Source organism: Panicum virgatum, chromosome 8K (genome assembly GCF_016808335.1).
Source record: "Panicum virgatum strain AP13 chromosome 8K, P.virgatum_v5, whole genome shotgun sequence".
Taxonomy (NCBI): Eukaryota; Viridiplantae; Streptophyta; class Magnoliopsida; order Poales; family Poaceae; genus Panicum; species Panicum virgatum.
Genome location: NC_053143.1, coordinates 9751359 through 9768372, shown reverse-complemented (window position 1 = coordinate 9768372; position 17014 = coordinate 9751359). Strand labels below are relative to the sequence as shown.

Genomic DNA, 17014 nt, shown 5'->3' with positions numbered 1-17014 from the left:
AGAACTTTATGTTTTAAGTTTTTTATGGAGAACTTGGTTGAAGATGTTTTTTTTATAGAAGGTTTGTTTCAAAAATGCTTTTTCCCAAAACCTTTCAAAAAAGTTCCTTAAAACAAAGCTTTTCGAAAATGTATTGTATCAGGAAGAAAAATGGGGATATCAAGGGGAGGCGTGTACTGCCCATATATATACCGTGAAACCATCTCGCATGCATGGATAGACATGGAGGCTGAGCACACGGACGCGAGCGATCTCAACGTGGCTGAGATGCTCTGCTTTGAGGCGGCTCTTCCGCAGCAGCAACTGCAAGAATAGTGCCGCGCCACAAGGAACCCTGCAGTGCACGCTAAGGGGCGGGAGCTGCACCAACCGCCAAGGGAATAAAAACAGGCAAAGGGGAAGCAGGGAGAACCAGATTTCATTTTCCAAACCTCACAAACAACACATCACCTATTAACCATGACCCATAGTGCATAATTTCCCAATTCTTTTCAGGGGAAAAAATTAATTTACTGCCCTACAGCAAACACAAAGCAAATCTAGTTATTTATGCACCAACCCTGATCGGATTCTGGTATCCATTTTTTATTTAAGTGTAAAGCAGAATCATATTAATAACAGAACAAAAGCAATGGCAAGAATCAAAGGATATCGCTAATATTATCATCACACTTCAAATTACAGATAGGAGAAGTTAACTAATCTCTAATGCTAATGCATGAGGAACAGAGCACTCAATACTACCGAGGGTACCTTGCAGACATCATCATCGACTGCTCCAAACTGTATCTTCTGCTGGACTCTTCAAAATGTTGTCCTTCTTTAGTTGATGACGGATGGTTAATCACAATGCTATCATTCTCAGATTCTACTGTTACCACATCATTTTTCTTGTAATTTGTGGAACCACGGAGCCCCTCTAGTGTATGTTCCACCTGTCGCATTGTTGGCCTTTCTTCACCTCTTAGGTTTACACAGGATGCCGCAAGTGCAGCAACTTCTTGTACTTCTTCACCTCCCTCCTCTATAACTTGTGGGTCTATTATCTGGACAAGATTTCCCTCAGCAATTAGACCAGCAAAATGGGCAACAAGGCCATCGCCATCAGTGGACAAATATGAAAATGGTTTCTTCCTAGTCAGCAACTCGACGAGAATTACACCGAAACTGTAGACATCACTTTTCTCGGTGAGGCGGCCGGTGTAAAAGTACATAGGATCCAAGTATCCTATTGTTCCCTGAACCCTTGTTGTCAATCCTGTTTTCTCAATTGGAATGTACCTTGAAGCTCCAAAATCTGATACTTTTGCTGTCAATGTGTCATCAAGAAGAATGTTATTAGACTTTATGTCCCTATGGATTATTGGTATTGAAACCGCCGAGTGAAGATAGGCAATAGAAGTAGCTACTTCAGTTGCGATCCTCAACCTGTTGCCCCATGATAGTGACCTTGGTCCTTGATCATGGAGATGGTGGTAAAGGGTTCCATTGGAAATAAACTCATAAACCAACAATGGGACCTCAGTCTCAAGGCAACATCCAAAGAGTTTGACCACATTCCTATGGTTGATCTGTGAGAGGATTGCCACCTCATTTATGAACTCATCTATTTCTTTCTGAACTGTAATTTTTGACTTCTTAATGGCTACGACATGTAGATCCGATAAGATACCTTTGTAAACAGTACCGTGGCCTCCTCCGCCAAGCTCACGAGCTCTGTCGAAGTTGTTTGTCGCCTTTGCAAGCTCATCGACTGGGATGATCATCCTTTCTGCAATATCTGCCTTTTGGGACACCATCTGCTGCAACAACTGCCCACGATTTTGCTTGAAGTACTTCTGCTTGAGTACTTTTACCCTACGCCGCTTAATTTTGCGGAGTACAAATATTATACCCAGAACCAAAAGCAGGAGGGTCGGGGCACTAGCAACAGACAAACCAATGATTAAACCTGAAAAATGTATATACACATCATGTTACCATGCAGAAATCATCATTAAAACTTTATTACGAGGATCTAGTGAAGATCACCCGTGGGGGAGCAGCCAACGGGCTTGTAGGGGTTGCCATAGGATCCTCTAGGGCAGCGGCACTCGTGGCCACCAGGAAAATTAATGCACTCGCCGAAGCACGGTTTCCCTGATAACGCCATGATGTGGCACTTGTCGATAACTATACATTTCCATCCAGAATGAGCAGTAGTTGAAGGCCCCAATAAACAAACATTGAGAAATTAAACATGCCCGTAAAACAAATGCATCATCACTCATCAGAGGAGTAAGTAAGTACTCTAGTAAAGGGATCAGTAGTGACCTTGGCATCCGCCGTCGAGGTAAGGGTTCCCCTGATAGCCGGTGTTGCAGTGGCATGTGAAGCCTCCCCCATCATCTTGCTGGCAGACTCTGTCCTTGCTCTTGCAAAGCAGGCCAGTACTGGCTACGTCCCCGAGGCACGGCCCCAATGAGTAGTTGGCAGGAGCGGTGACGCCTTGCTTAACCGCCCATCGTAGAACAAGGGGAGATGCCATGTAAGAGAGCCACCAAGGGACAGACCTATTTAAGATAACACCCCACTGATCAGTCAGCCCGTCTTCCGAGACGAGCGCGACCGCAGGCAACACACGATTACGAAACTTCTTGCTGGTAGTCCCGTTGAGCCCTTTGAACTTGAAGCCCTTGGGCGTGCTACCCAGGGAGATAGGCGCATGGCAGCAGCCATCATGGCCGGAGCAGTACCCGCCATGGGGGTGCTGCGTCGAGACCAGCGGCCAGGCACTATTACCTCCAGTAAAGGTCCGTAGGCTGCTGGAGCTGCAGGTGGAGGCGCAGTGGCTGATGCTATCAGTGGTCTTGTTGCTGCCTTTCCTTTTGTACAGGGTCGCCTGCAGGTCGCATCCGAAGAGGATGAGCTCGTTCCTCGTTGACAGCATGTAGGGCTCGCCAATGTCGGGGAGGTCGTAGAAGTAAACAACCCACTCGGACTTGGCACCAGAAATATCATATTTGAAAGCGTCGCTGGTGTGATGGATGACGCGCATCGTGGAGTTGGGTAAGAAGATCTCGATGACCTCAAGGGTGCCGTTCTTGTCGAGAAGTAGCCGCGGGGGACTGTAGCTCGTGTTGCAGGTGAGGTTGAAACCCGGCAAGTAGCACCCAGGGCTGATGCCGAAGGGGTACGGCACCCGCACGCCACCGCAGGTGGTGCTGCAGTTGGGCTTCCCTACCAGCGCCGGAGCCACCGTCGGCAACAGTGTATCTGCGTCAAATGCAAGAACTTAACATTTGCTGCAGCTGTTCGTGCAAGAAGTGCGTCGCTACAGCAGGTCGATTGTAATACTGACCTCTGGTACTGGAGCTAATTTTGAAGCAGCCACCTTTGACGCCAGGGTTGCCATATGTCCCAAACGGGCACCGGCAATCCATTGACCCGATCGTGTTGATACATTCACCGAAGCACCTACTCTCTTCATGTGGGAGCTTGCACTCATCGATATCTGCAGCCAAACCCAGTCAACCGCACCAATTAATACATGGATGTTGGAAATCTATCTATCTATCTATTTTCTATGCATTTCTGTGATAGTATAGTGGTGGGTAACTTAAAATACCTCCAAATTAAACGTACTTCTAGTTTCCCGCCACTGTCATTATTTAAAACAAAAATCCAGGTGACAAAATAAAAGGCAGAAACAACGACATAATTGGAATGCATAAATTTGTTGCACCTAGATGATGCATTTAAGGTTCAAAGTTTCAATTCAGTAATTAGGTAACTTAGTTCATAATTTCTGATCAGTTTGGGTCAATAATATGACTGCTGGGTGTAGAATAAAAACTAAACCTAAAATGTATATATAATATATATAATAATTCACTTGCTACTTGATTCAAGCGCAAACCAGCTAGTTAAGTAGGAGTAGCCACTAACCTTGGCACCCGCCGGGCAGATAAGGGTTGCCGTCATAACCATCGTCGCATTGACATGTAAAGCCGCCTATGCCGCTGTGGTTCGCGCACCGGCTGTGTTTGCTCCTGCAGAGCATGCGGCCTATGCCGCTGTCGCAATCTTGGTGCTGCGGCAGGCCCCGCGTGACGCTCCACCTGAGGTTAATGGGAGCCTCCTCCAGCCCCTCGTCGCCCAGCAGCCCGTTCGCGTCGACCCACCCCTCCTCCGCGACGAACACATTCACCGGCTGCTGCAGGAGCAGCTCCGCGGAGTGGTTACTGTACAGCCACCTGGCCTGCACGCCGTTGGGCGGACTGCTGACGCGGATGTAAGCCTGGCAGCAGACGCCGGTGCGGGTGCAGAACTTGCTTGCCGCCACCTCATTGCGCACCGAGAAGTCCACGACGGGACCGTCCTCGCGGTCGACTATGGCGCAGAAGCTGGCGCAGCCGCCGATGATCCTGGGGGTCTTCTCCCCGTTGTCCCCGAGGAGCGTCGCCATCACGTTGCACCCGGAGACGACAATCTCGTTTCTGTTCGACAGTTGGTAGCCATGCTCCGTGAAGCCTCGACCGAAGGAGGCATTCCAACCATCAGAGGTGAGGTTGCCGGTTGCATTTAGGACGAGGCCGGCGCGCATGACGCGCACGGTTTCGTTGCGGAGGGAGATGTCGGTGACACGGAGGGTGCCGTCGCCGAGGAGCAGCCGCGGTGGGCCGCTGCGGCTCCGCTCGCAGGTGAGGTTGAGCCCGGGCCAGTAGCAGTGCGAGGGCCCGAAGCCGAAGGGGTACGGCACGCTCACGTTCCCGCAGGTGGTGCTGCAGTTGGGCTTCCCCATCACCGGTGCCTGCGGTGGCGGCGCCGCGGCTGCTGATACAGCCGCCGGGAGATGCAACGCCGCCATCACCACCATCAGCGCCGCCGCCGCCGGTAATGGCACAGATGCTGCTGAGGTTTGCGACATTGTAGGCTACAAAGTGTGTGGACTTAGCAACTGCAGCAGGACAGCACACCTGATGAGCTGCGCTCTCAGGACTCCGGCTAGCTAGCTGCTGCCTGCCATTGTGCTACAGTTGGTGAACTGTGTGCGAGCTGAGCACATGGATGGCATAGATATATGGATGGGTTCGCTGGCAAGCACCGCGTTCCCGGCGTTCCGAGAACGACAGATCTCACCAACCACGCGCATGCATGCCACTACCCACCAGCCGCGCTTAACTACTACTTGAAAGTAGTTTGATCTGCAGCTGGTCACGAGAAGCACACCCTGACTAAACAAAATCGATGTTCACTTCAGATACTAGATTAGATACTAAATATAAATAGGAGATAATTTTCATGATAGAAATATTGCAACTGTACTTGGTCCACTTCAGATCAAGAGCCAAGACTTTTGATTATATATATGAGATACTTACTTGAAAAAGTTCAATCCGAGAGCAAAAATATTGGACGCTCTGACCTCTTACTACTTTCTCGACCCAGCTAGTTAGTCCTGTTAATCATGACTTGTATGATCTCATCCCTCATGTCTCTACCTGCCTCTCTCATTTCTCAACAGTTAAAGAAAGCTCATTTTTCTTCCACATTCTTCATTGCTAGAACTCCATAGTAGCCTATGACTCCAAATTGAAAACTATAATCTTGATTGATGTTCTCCGTCTGTATCTTATATGTAACGATGACATAATGTTATAATTCCTTACTAAGTATGCTGATTAAGGGCCTGTTTGGGAGCATGGTAACTTTATTCAGCTATAATTTCCGTCAAGTGCTAACTTATAGTGCACAAAAAAGCCACTGAAAGACTTCTTTGCAAATTGCTGTTTGGGTACTACAGAAACAAACCACTCTATGATAGTGGTACTAGTGAACACATCTTCTGTCTTCTATACTATAAAGGATGAAAGAATTGAGAGTATTTCTCACCAATATTAACCTACCTATACCCCTCACAAGAAGGTCCACATATCAGATTGAAAGTTTGACAGCAGTAAGATGGACTGAAAAAACCAGGAGAAAGAAAATGATTCCTCCAAACATCGCTGTCTTTTCTCACGTCATCCTCGCACGTACCCGCTTAGGTACCCGCCTGACACCGCCTCCCATCCCTCCGTAAAATCAGCCGATCAATCAATTCAATTTGGAAGGTGACCAATCCCATTCCATTCTCCTCCGGATCTGCGACGCCATCCGCGCCTACACCTCCCATCGGCGCTGCGAGGATGAGGGGAGGAGGGGTGGGATGATGGGGCGAAGCAGGGATGCCGGTGAGGGGCGGAGGGCGAGGCCGCGCCCGCTCTGCCGGCGAAGCGAGGTGCCGCACGCCGGTGGCGGGGGGGGGGGGGGGGGGGGGTCAGGCATGTACCTCCTCCATGAGACAAATACCACCGTGGGCTGCCTCGCTGAGAACCTCTCCGCATCCGCTTCAGCGTACGGCGCGTCATCGGCGCCACCCTCCCCCAACGTGCTCACGGTGATCTTCCGTCACTCTATGCCCATCAAGGGGACGCCGGCGGCCCAACCCTCCCTCTCCGCGTCCTCACGCTGGGAGATCCCACCAGGCAGGGGAAGCGCCGCGGCCGCGAGCGTCCACCCCGACGCGAGGTTCTCAGCATATGTAGATTAGTTGCTTGAATATCAAATGAAGCCATCCCCATTCTCAGCATTCTCTTCCTCTGCTCCATACCTAAAGGTAAACTACACCCCGCTATGCTTTCTCTCCTACTCCACGATCTGATGCTGATGTTCACTAGCCACCATGTACTAGAAATATTTAATTGCAAGTTGATGGATGATGACCACGACCTGCGGATCTATCTCCAAGTTCAGTCAATCAGGATATTTTGAATCTATCAAAGCAATACCATACTTTTGAATCTTTATGTAGGCAGCCATGATATTTTTTCTATGTACATGTCAATCACTTCGTCACTTCCATGTTTATTCAGGCTACTGTTCATGACAGCCAAAGGAACTTTCAGTCATACAGAGGACAATGAGGTAAAGCTATACAGGCTCTTTATGCTTATTGCACCTAATACACCTAATTTGTTGATGTTGTAATGTCTTGACAGCTTTTTCCACTTTTGTTTTGCTTATGTCTTGTTTAAATACGACATCACAAATATCAGATCTCTGCAAATTTGAAATGGTTTTAGTTGGTCACTTGGGATGCATTCTACAAAGCTGTTAACCCAACAAAGATCTGCGAGGCAACTTAAAAATTTCTGGTCTGATCATGTAAACTGTCTATTTCCGAAACAAAAATGACCAGACAATATTTTTTCTATTACTTTATTCTACTTTTTAACACGGTATAATAACATGTATGTGCTACTATACACAACCATGGTGTATGTATTTAGGAAAATTAAAAATGAACAGATCATGGTGTACGTATCCAAGCTCCTATTTAGGTACTGAATTAAACTGCATGTGTACTGCTGATGCCTTGTATATACTGGATAATTGTGATTTTTTGAATTTTTGAAGGAGAAAGGGATATTGCACCAGCTATCATAAAACGGTAAATTCTTGAAATTTAAAATAGTGGCAGTTTTATTAATGTATATTGCTTTTGCAATTGGAATTGATATATTTAGCTGATGTTACCTCTTCTACTATGTCATACTCTAGAAAAAAGGCGCAAATACATCGAGATGTCATGCCGGTGCTCTGCCATCATGACTCATTTCTGTCTTTGCGAATGTATTAAGAGGATCCACAAGTCCACAATCATGTTCCATGCAAACATCCTTGGGCCTTGGCTGCGGCTTTTCCAACCCTTCCAGCCATTGATGAATTAATTTTTGAGTAATCTCCTGCAATTCACAATGAGAATCCGAACTAATTGATGTTTATTTTTTCTAGTTAAAAGTATAATCACAAAACTAAAATTGATGAGATGGGCAAGCAGAACAAACTTGTGGGTGTTTTCCTATTAAGAGCACCTTTGCTGGCGAGACAGAATCACTTGGTGCTTAGGCCACCAACAACAACTGTCTATCCCAAATTATTTGCATTGCTCAATTCCCAGGAGATACATCAAAGAACTTGGAAATATTGCTCCCTTGCATTTTTCCTATGTTTCAGTTGAATAGTGGCGGTGATGTTTTTCATTCCTTATATTTTAAAAGATAAAAGATTGCTTAATTATTGTCCATTTATACATGCTGCATGGGATTTCCCATGTATCATGTATATTCCACTAATTTCTTTAGAGATAAGTGAAAACTTGACTTGTATGTGCTGTTTTCTCAATAGTAGTTTGCCATATTCATGGTTTTCAGCGTGTCCTTTTCTTAGGGTTGCCACCTAATGTCACTTTGGTCACATGATCTTATCCATGTACCTTGCCAGAGCTCTACCATTGCGATGTGATGGCAACATGAACTTGCAGACTTGCTAAAGAAAGAGAGAACCAAAACAGTGCTCATGATGTACACTGCCTGGAACAACTGGAAGGAGAGGAACCGGCGCATTTTCAAGTTCACTCAGATGGATTCAGTTCAGGTGGCCCAAGATGCAAAACGGAGATCTCTCTACGCAAAATAACCTATGGATGGTCATGGCCCGTGATTCCTGTAGTTCTATGTTAAGTTCAAAGGTTGTTTGCTTGTATTTGGTGTTCGAATGTTTATTGTTTTATTTTATGTAATTTCAACCTTGTACTGAACCTTCCTTCATAAAACAAAATCTTGTATTGAACCCGTTTGCTGCTTCCATCAATTAAATTAATAAAGGGGTGTTAAAAAAAAGCTAACACGTTCATCGAGAGCCTAGAAACTCCAACATCAATCTAAAAGAGAACAATTTTCACTGTTCAATTCAATGATCCAACGATCTAAACTAATCAGAAGAGTCATTGTCCACTGTAATGAAGATGCAACATTCCAAACTACCTAGAAAAGTTTGTATCCAATTAAAGCTAAAGCTATAACAGAGCTCATATCAAAATGGAGTTCGCCTGACACAAGAACTCTTGCACTTGTTTAAACTCTTGCACCATGGTGTACATTATGTTCTTGTGGAGTTGATATATAAATTAGTTTCAAACACATACCTAGGCACGTGTATAACCACTAGTAATATATGAAGTTGAAACATTGCTCTAAGAATAAAAACACAAAGGGGTGGGTGGGGGCGTATGCTCCCCCCTGTGTTAGGAACTGAGTACTTCCAACATTTTTCTAAATCATTATTGACATTTGCTACCTACCATACACCATCACGCGCCAACGCGCCTGCTCTATTCCGAGGAAACCTCTCACCAGGCAAGAGCTTGCCCTGTTTCGCAACTAGAGAAGCAGAGCAGCCGCGAGCTGGGGATTCGAGAAGGAGCAAACGACAACGAAGGGGATTTCTTGGACTGCATCATCACATCACATCCTGTCATGGAACCTAAGTGTGACACATGAGGTGGAGGAGCCCAATCCAGGAAAGGAAATTGGTCTGTGGCACATCCTCAAATGATGATTTTGTGTACAGCACACTCTATTCTTTGATTTTATGCACAGCACACTGTAATTTTGTATTTTTGTCTCCAACACACCGCAGCACATAAAATGACTTCTTTGCCCTTGCAAAAACCGAGCCCACTCGTCAGCTCTCTCCCTCTCCTCCTTCTTCCTTCCGCTCCGGCAAGACCAGTGGCGAGCTCCGCGCACGGCGACGGCCGCACCCCGAGCGCGGCGCCCTGCACGTCCCTGCTGCCAATGGCCACGCCGCTGAAGAGGGACAAGACGCGCACGTGCCGTCCCCGGCAGAGCTCGAGAATCCCGGTGGCGGCGGCACCTCGGTCCCCGGCGGAGCTCGAGAATGACGACGGCGGAGGCCATGGCGGCGCGACGGCCTTCTCCACCTCGCGGCGGAGGAGGCGTCCGCGGCACCAGGGCAGCACCGCAGAACCGCCCGCGCGCGCCCATGCGGTGGCCATTTCGGGGCGGCCTCCGTCGGCGGCCCGCGGCATGGACGCCATTGCGCAGCGGGGCGGGCTCCGCCGGCGGCCCTCCCACCTCCCTCTCTCGGATTCGGAGGTCCGCCGCGCCGGCGGCAGGGGCCCCTCCTCTCCACCTCGTGTGCGCTGGGCAGGGCCCCCTCTCCGGCGGCCTCGAGCTCCGCCACGCCGGGGAGAGGCCAGGACCGGGGGCAAGCACCGCAGCCGCGCACGCAAGGGGGCCGGTGAGACAGCAGCGCGCGGGCACGGCTCCGGCAGCGGCCTCCTCCTCTCTCCAGTGGCGAGACAGCAGCAGCATTGGGCAGAGCGGCGGAGCGGAAGGAGGGAGGAGGAGAGGGAGAGAGCTGGTTTTTGCAAGGGCAAAGAAGTTCTTTTATGTGCTGCGGTGTGTTGGAGATAAAAACACAAAATCGCAGTGTGCTGCGCACAAAATTAAAAAATAGAGTGTGTTGTGCACAAAATCACCATTTGGGGATGTGCCCAGGGGCGTAGACAGGGGGGCGGGCAGGGGCCTGGCCCCGCCCCCCTATGGCTCCCAAATTTACATTGAAAATTTGAATTTTAATTAAATTTTTATATAAATTAGCATGGTTGGCCCCCCTAATAATAAAAAAAAAAAAAATTTCTGGCTCCGCCCCTAGATGTGCCGCACACCAATTTCCCATCCAGGAATGCCCCGGCCATCTTCTCTCGCCCACCGCATAGTATCCTGTCAACCTGACATTAAACCAAAGGCAAGCAGCGCGCACGCATCAGTCTGTTGGCGTTGAAGTTGCATAATGTAATCATTAGAGTAGAGTAGTAGTATACGGTTTTGTTGGCAATGTACTGCGATGAACTAAGGACGGAATGTCGTGCCGGCCCGGGCGACAGCTTGGCCTGGAATTACATCATCACTAGGAGAATGCCCGTGCGTTGCTATGGGAAAAGAAAAATTTATGAACAAATATATCAACGACCAAAATAACTATAAATGCTTAAATATACTTGATACGCATGGGCATTCTGTATACGTACCAATAAATAACATATAGTTCCAAATAAATTCATAGGTATGTCATTGTCACTAAAGCCCATTCATATACAAACAAAACTATAGTGAATTCTATTTTATATCCCATCCATTGATGTGGCTAAGAAATTTTTTTACTTCAGCGGGAAGCAGTTTTTGATAAGCATTCAAGTCCGATGACAACAGATCGACGATGAAGTAAACTTTTTCAAGCGTGACGTAAGAGGAAAGATTACATGATTTAAAATCAACACCACACTAAACATTCCAAATAAATCTGACAAAGTAGCTCACGTGGGAGGGTTCACCTAATAACACGCTGTGATAAATATAAATAAATTATATAATTCGAAAAGATTAAGATGCTACATCTTCTTATCCTTTGATGGTAGGATAGGACGGAACACACCAAACTGAATAAGGAACTTCCTTATCCAAACACCTTCCTTGACCGCCGGGTAATTTACGGCGACCTGCTTTGGCTTTGTGGCAACGCAGATACAACACACGTTCTCGATGATGAAGGCGCCCAAGTAGAGGCAGCGGAAAACAAAGCCCTAATGGGCCAATTAATGGGGTAGCCACACCTGCCTAAAAATTAGTTAGGAAATTATATAATTCTGGGTATCTACCCATGGGATGGGCCTTGGGTTACCATATGGAAGTCATGCATTCTTCATCTGAGATTTTTGCAAAAAAAAAAACATCTTGCCTCCAGCTAGCGATTCGTGCACCCGTTTATTTAACCTGGATCGCCAAGCGTTAGCTTGTCAAGGTGGTACTAAACTTGCCTCTAGCTAGCGATGCAGACATCTTGGGTAATTGACTTAATAGGCTCTAGGTCCGAACAGTCAATTTTCATTTATTACATAATACTGAGAGCGCACGAGCAGGGTCTATCATTGCTCAAAACACAAGTAAAATCAAAAGAATTCGAAACAAAAGAAGAAGGTAAAAGAAGGTAATATAATATATCTCTACTACTAATCAACAGGTGCCGTAGAACACTAAAAGAAGGTAATATAATGCATCTTTACAACTAATCATCAGGTTGAAACCCATCCAAGCGCAGCAAAACAATATTCTGAACAAAGCAATGAATATTTAGTGTTCAGTCTGAAAACAGTCTATTCAATTACATCGCACCACCAGTCAATTAAATTACATGAACAAAGCAGTCTACTTCCAGCAGGAACAAAGGGTAATAACATCTTTTGAAAACAGGTACTTGACACCACCAGTCTCATGCCGTGTAGAATCCCAAACTTACTACTTTCATTGAGGTCCAACCATGATGATCCTGCCATCACATTTACCACCAGTCAAGAATTCAGAAAGCCAAGTGCTTTTCAAATGATAAATATAATAAAATATATATGCATGACAATTACCTCATCTATCTCGTCAATACCTCCTTGTATACAATATTCTTCGTGTATGTCCCATCTAGAACTGATATATTTTTCTTAATATTTTTCGTAGCTACTGTATGCTTCTTTTTATCTTTATTTTTTTTACCCATACTGTTTGCTTTTTCCTCGTTGTCTTCCTCCTCCGCCTCAGCATTAGGTGGAACAACAAGAATCCTGATGTTAGCACGGGCAGTAGCGCGAGACATTACAACATACAATTGGCCATGAGAGAACACAGGTTCAGATAGGTAAACACCAACATTAGGAATTGTCTGCCCCTGTGACTTGTTCACTGTCATTGCAAAACTAAGCCTGATAGGGAATTGCTTTATCTTAAATTGGAATGGGAACATTCCATCATCAGATGGGCACAATGGTATGCGAGGGAGGAAAACCCGCTTTCCAGCATGCTGCCCCAACACAATTTCTGCATCTATGGTGTTCCTTTGGAATACATGTACAACCAGCCTTGTTCCATTGCATAATCCATTTGCGGGGTCGAGATTTCTAAGCAATATAATTGGACATCCGATCTTTAGCTTCAACACATGCGGAGGTAGTCCATTGGGCGTCAATGTGTTCAGAAACTCTGCGGGATAGTAGTTATGCGGGTCATCTATGGCAGAATCAAAACTGTGATATTCTGTCTCCCCACCATGAAAAATACCAATCATCTTCATATTAATCCCATCCACCCAGTCATTACGTGTGGACAGAATTGCTGTAGAAGTGATGTAGTCCTTATTTGTTATGTTTTCATTTAGATTTGGAAAGATGCTTTCGATCAGTATATCAAGGGCTTTGCCACCTCCTGCATATGGCACGTAAATTTCATCTGGTAGACGAATGTTTCCATCACAATTAACAGCCTCTGTACCTCCACCGATGCGTAGCAAATAATCTGCAAACCATGGATCATTCTGTGCTCTCATGTTGCATACCAGCTTAAGTTGGTGCATGTACTCCCAAAGATACGACCTCCTCAACGAAGCATCAACTATCTGAGCCCTGGACCCTTTCCGCACAACTGGTAGGATTTGCCTGAAATCCCCCCCCCCCCCCCAAACACAACAGTCTTCCCACCAAACGGCATATTTGGACAGTTCATTATATCTCGTAGACTATTGTCTAGTGCCTCAATGGCTTGTCTCTTTGTCATAGAAGCTTCATCCCATATTATTAGAGATGCTGTCAGTAGCAATTTAACAGTACCACTTTGTTTAGTAAAACTACAAGATGCACCTTCTTCTAAGGTTAGCGGGATCTTGAAACGAGAGTGGGCTGTCCTGCCACCCGGCATTATGGAGGCTGCAACACCAGATGTAGCTGTAGCCACTGCAATTTTGTTTTGGTGACGTAGGTTTGCAAGTAACGCTTTGTACAAGAATGTCTTCCCAGTCCCACCAGGTCCATCAACGAAGAATAATCCACCCTTATCATTGTTAACAGCGGCCATGATGACATCATAAGCATCCCTTTGCCCTATGTTTAGAGTCTCCACCATAGCTACATCGTCATTGTTCGCCTCAATGTTTGCCTCCTCGAATATCTCACGGGGAATACCATTAGCATCATCATACATGTCGTCAACATTTGGAAGGGGAAATGACTTAATATCCTTACCCATTGACTGAAGCATTTTCCTAATATCGATCAAAACCATCTGCTCGACCACCGCGGTTGATGCACTGTTATGCTTATAGTCTTCGGACATTGCCTCCAAGTATTTCTGCCACAACCCAAACACATCACTTGGCTCACAAAAAACTAATATTGTTGCAAATAGCCGCCGTAATGAGGATGGCATATGGAAGTCAGCAGCTTCAGAAAGACACTCATCCAGGGTGTTATCCTCTTCAATCAGACCCCTTTTCTCAGCCACTTCACGAAAAGAAGGATGGACAACACCATCAACAGTCCTCAAGTGCTGGAATGAGGTTGCACCTGGTACGTGATTTAAGAGGACCCGGAGATAGTACTGTTCTCCTTCAGCAGGATGAGCAGACACGACTCTACCAATCTATGATGTTGTAGCTATTTTTTTTGGTTGCCAAAATTTACCATTTGATTGCCATGTGAAATGCTCAGGGAAATCACGGTACAATATACCTCGAGCCCACTCATATTGTCCATTTGCTGCAAAATAGGCTGTTAGCATTGACTCATCAGCACCTGGACGGTTCACAACATTTTCTATCTTCTGGCGCTCATGGAACGAAACCATGTGCATGTCAGGCAAATGGAGCTGGAGCTGTTTCACAGGTGGGTAGTTCTTACTCAAGTCAAACCCATATATCCTCCACAAAGCTTCTGGAGGTGTAACCCATCGAGCATCTCGATACTGTTTGATTTCATCGACATTCCCTTGGTCGTCCACCTTGCCGGCCTCCCTGACAGCCATGCTTGCCCGGTCGTGACCCTTATATACATACTTGAATAAGTATTTGACCGATTTAATGCTACCACAAGCCTCAACATTTATGTGGCAGTTGAATGTACGTAGCAAGTAAGGGTTGTATGGCACAACCCATCGGTTGTCTAGTTCATGTCCTCGTACTTTTTCTTTACGACCATCATCACGACGCCTATACACTGGGTATGCATCTTTGCCTTGTGAAGTAGCATCGCAGAACGGTCGTGGGTACCGGTTTTTGCATGAAGTGCGTCCCTTTGTACATGGACAATTGGGATTCATCAAACCGCATGGCCCATGCATCATATGCTTTATAACCATCTTATAGAATTTTGGATATTTCTTCTTACTTGGTAGCTCGGCTGATATAAGGGCATCATACTGCTCTGGGCATATAAGTTTCCATTTACGTTGCATTATAAGCAAAAAATGTGCATGTGGTAAATCTCTTTTTTGGAACTCCACGACATACACATAAGCCCTGACCTTACCAAGTATATCATTTTTCATTAACCTCATTTTGAGCCCCTCCAACTTGGCCCGAAACACACGGGTCACAAGATCCAGGCGATCTTGTGCGGCCTGGCCAGGGTAGAGTTCATTTTTTATCTCCTCCCAGTTAGGGTTACAGGTCATTGTGAGGAATATATCAGGCTTTCCATACTTTCTTACTAAGGCCATTGCATCCATGTACCGGCGCCTCATATCACGGGGTCCTCCAATAAAAGATGTGGAAAGCACAGTACGCTTTCCAACTGAGTCAGCTCGAGTCTCGCCAACATGAAGACTATCTACCAGACCCTGATATAGGTCAGCCTTTAGACTGTCCTGGTTATTACGGATGTAATCTAACTGTGAGCTCTCAATCTTAATATATGTGTCAACAGCAAACTGCTGGAAAAGACGCTTGCCATATAATATGGGATTAAATATGCCTGGTCGCATTTGAAACTTGTAGCAATAATAGTCTCGCACAGATACACATTTATGACCAGCATAACCTACATATTGACAACAACGACAATAAATGAACAATTGGCATGTTATCATAACCACACATTTGCATTAAGAAGATAATATATTGATCACAACGGCAATAAATGAACGAGTGGCATGTTATCATAAATACACATTTGCATTAAGAAGATAATATACCTTGATCATCACCCCCATCACTCCTAGAGCGTGCTTTGCGTATCTCCCGTGCGGCGTTGACTTCCTCCATAGTAACACCCACTTTTGGAATGGAATTGTGCCACCCAAGTTCGCCTCTAGGAAAGAAAAGAGGGTACGATAGTGCATCATAGCACGAGTGGTATGAACGAATGCCGTGTATAGACCTATCCTTCCCATGAAGCATAACATTGTGCTCGAACTAACCTCTGCGCTCACTCCCCTCGACCCAAACCGCTGCAACCTCCGACGTGATTGGCACATTATATGTCCTCTAATCAAGCCATGGGTCAAGATTCAAGGCAACATAATAATCATCCAAATCATCAATCTGGCCCACACTTCTAAGATGTTAAGAATAAGGATTATCACGCAAGATGCCGACCAATTTTTCAATAACTTCTCTATCTCTTTGCAAACATTCTTCACAACACTTCCGGTAACGATGTTCTAGGGACGCTTCATCATCATAAAAGTATAACTCAAGATGTTTTGGTTCAGTGCCCTCCTCTTTGCCAAAGGATCGTATGTTGTGGTAGATCTGACCATGTGCACGAAATGTGTACACACCACCGTTCATCAAGTTGGTGGTCATACGATCTAGATGACAATATAAAGAAGTGAAAGAGAAATGACCATTAAAGAATCTGATGTTACTACGGAAGTGCCTTGCATCAGCATCCGAGCTAGACCACAACCTCATTAGTTCTGGAGGTGTTTCAGGGGTGTCAAGATGAATTTTACCACCCCTACAGTAGAAACCAGGCGGTTCAAACTAGAACTTCTTTGCATTGCAGTGCTCGCAGTTGTCAACTGGTTTCAACATGTGAATCTCGGACGGCACATTGGCATAGACCTTGGAATATGGATCTTGTTCAGCAACATCTGGCTCAATAGTGTCATTCAAATCGATGTCTGATTGATCATCCATGTCGCTCTTATCGTCTAAAACAAATCAATATATGGTTCAGAATATAGTGCAACTAATTTATTAATGAGAAGTGTTTATATATCAACTCACCTTGCCCCACGAAAAGGTAACCCTCCTCTTCTTCCTCGTCCTCCGAGAAAACTACGTCTTGGTCGCAATCTGTCAATTT

At 45.8% G+C, this 17014-nt stretch overlaps 2 protein-coding genes and 1 long non-coding RNA gene across 4 annotated transcripts; 1 reads left to right on the top strand and 2 right to left on the bottom strand.

Annotated features, from left to right (window-relative positions):
- Positions 1–650: 650 nt before the first annotated feature.
- LOC120645415 (wall-associated receptor kinase 2-like) lies at positions 651–6295 on the bottom strand. Its single transcript, XM_039922201.1, has 5 exons — positions 3928–6295; positions 3341–3493; positions 2314–3255; positions 2051–2172; positions 651–1955 (listed from the first exon to the last, which is right to left on the bottom strand). Exons 1-5 carry the CDS (start codon positions 4907–4909, stop codon positions 741–743), a joined length of 3414 nt encoding a protein of 1137 aa, XP_039778135.1. The 5' UTR covers positions 4910–6295; the 3' UTR covers positions 651–740.
- Positions 6296–6300: 5 nt separating this feature from the next.
- On the top strand, positions 6301–8657 carry LOC120643863. Of its 2 annotated transcripts, none has more exons than XR_005663228.1 (2): positions 6301–6640; positions 6897–8657. It is a non-coding gene; the product is annotated as an uncharacterized LOC120643863 (long non-coding RNA). The 2 variants fall into 2 exon arrangements; XR_005663227.1 differs by having other exon boundaries at positions 6716–8657.
- Positions 8658–11962: 3305 nt separating this feature from the next.
- LOC120645414 lies at positions 11963–14729 on the bottom strand. Its single transcript, XM_039922200.1, has 5 exons — positions 14438–14729; positions 13711–14209; positions 12545–12640; positions 12435–12502; positions 11963–12000 (listed from the first exon to the last, which is right to left on the bottom strand). The coding sequence occupies exons 1-5, from the start codon at positions 14727–14729 to the stop codon at positions 11963–11965; spliced, it is 993 nt and encodes a 330-aa protein (XP_039778134.1).
- Positions 14730–17014: the final 2285 nt, after the last annotated feature.

Coding starts and splice junctions, on each gene's coding strand:
- LOC120645415 (XM_039922201.1), bottom strand. CDS start 4,909: ATGTCGCAAACCTCAGCAGCATCTGTGCCATTACCGGCGGCGGCGGCG. Junction 3,494..3,927: donor TCTGCCCGGCGGGTGCCAAG/GTTAGTGGCTAC, acceptor GTTTGGCTGCAG/ATATCGATGAGTGCAAGCTC. Junction 2,173..2,313: donor CCTCGACGGCGGATGCCAAG/GTCACTACTGAT, acceptor GGAAATGTATAG/TTATCGACAAGTGCCACATC.
- LOC120645414 (XM_039922200.1), bottom strand. CDS start 14,729: ATGGCTGTCAGGGAGGCCGGCAAGGTGGACGACCAAGGGAATGTCGAT. Junction 12,641..13,710: donor GGGACTGGGAAGACATTCTT/GTACAAAGCGTT, acceptor ATTCCCTATCAG/GCTTAGTTTTGCAATGACAG. Junction 12,503..12,544: donor GTGTTCTCTCATGGCCAATT/GTATGTTGTAAT, acceptor TGCTAACATCAG/GATTCTTGTTGTTCCACCTA.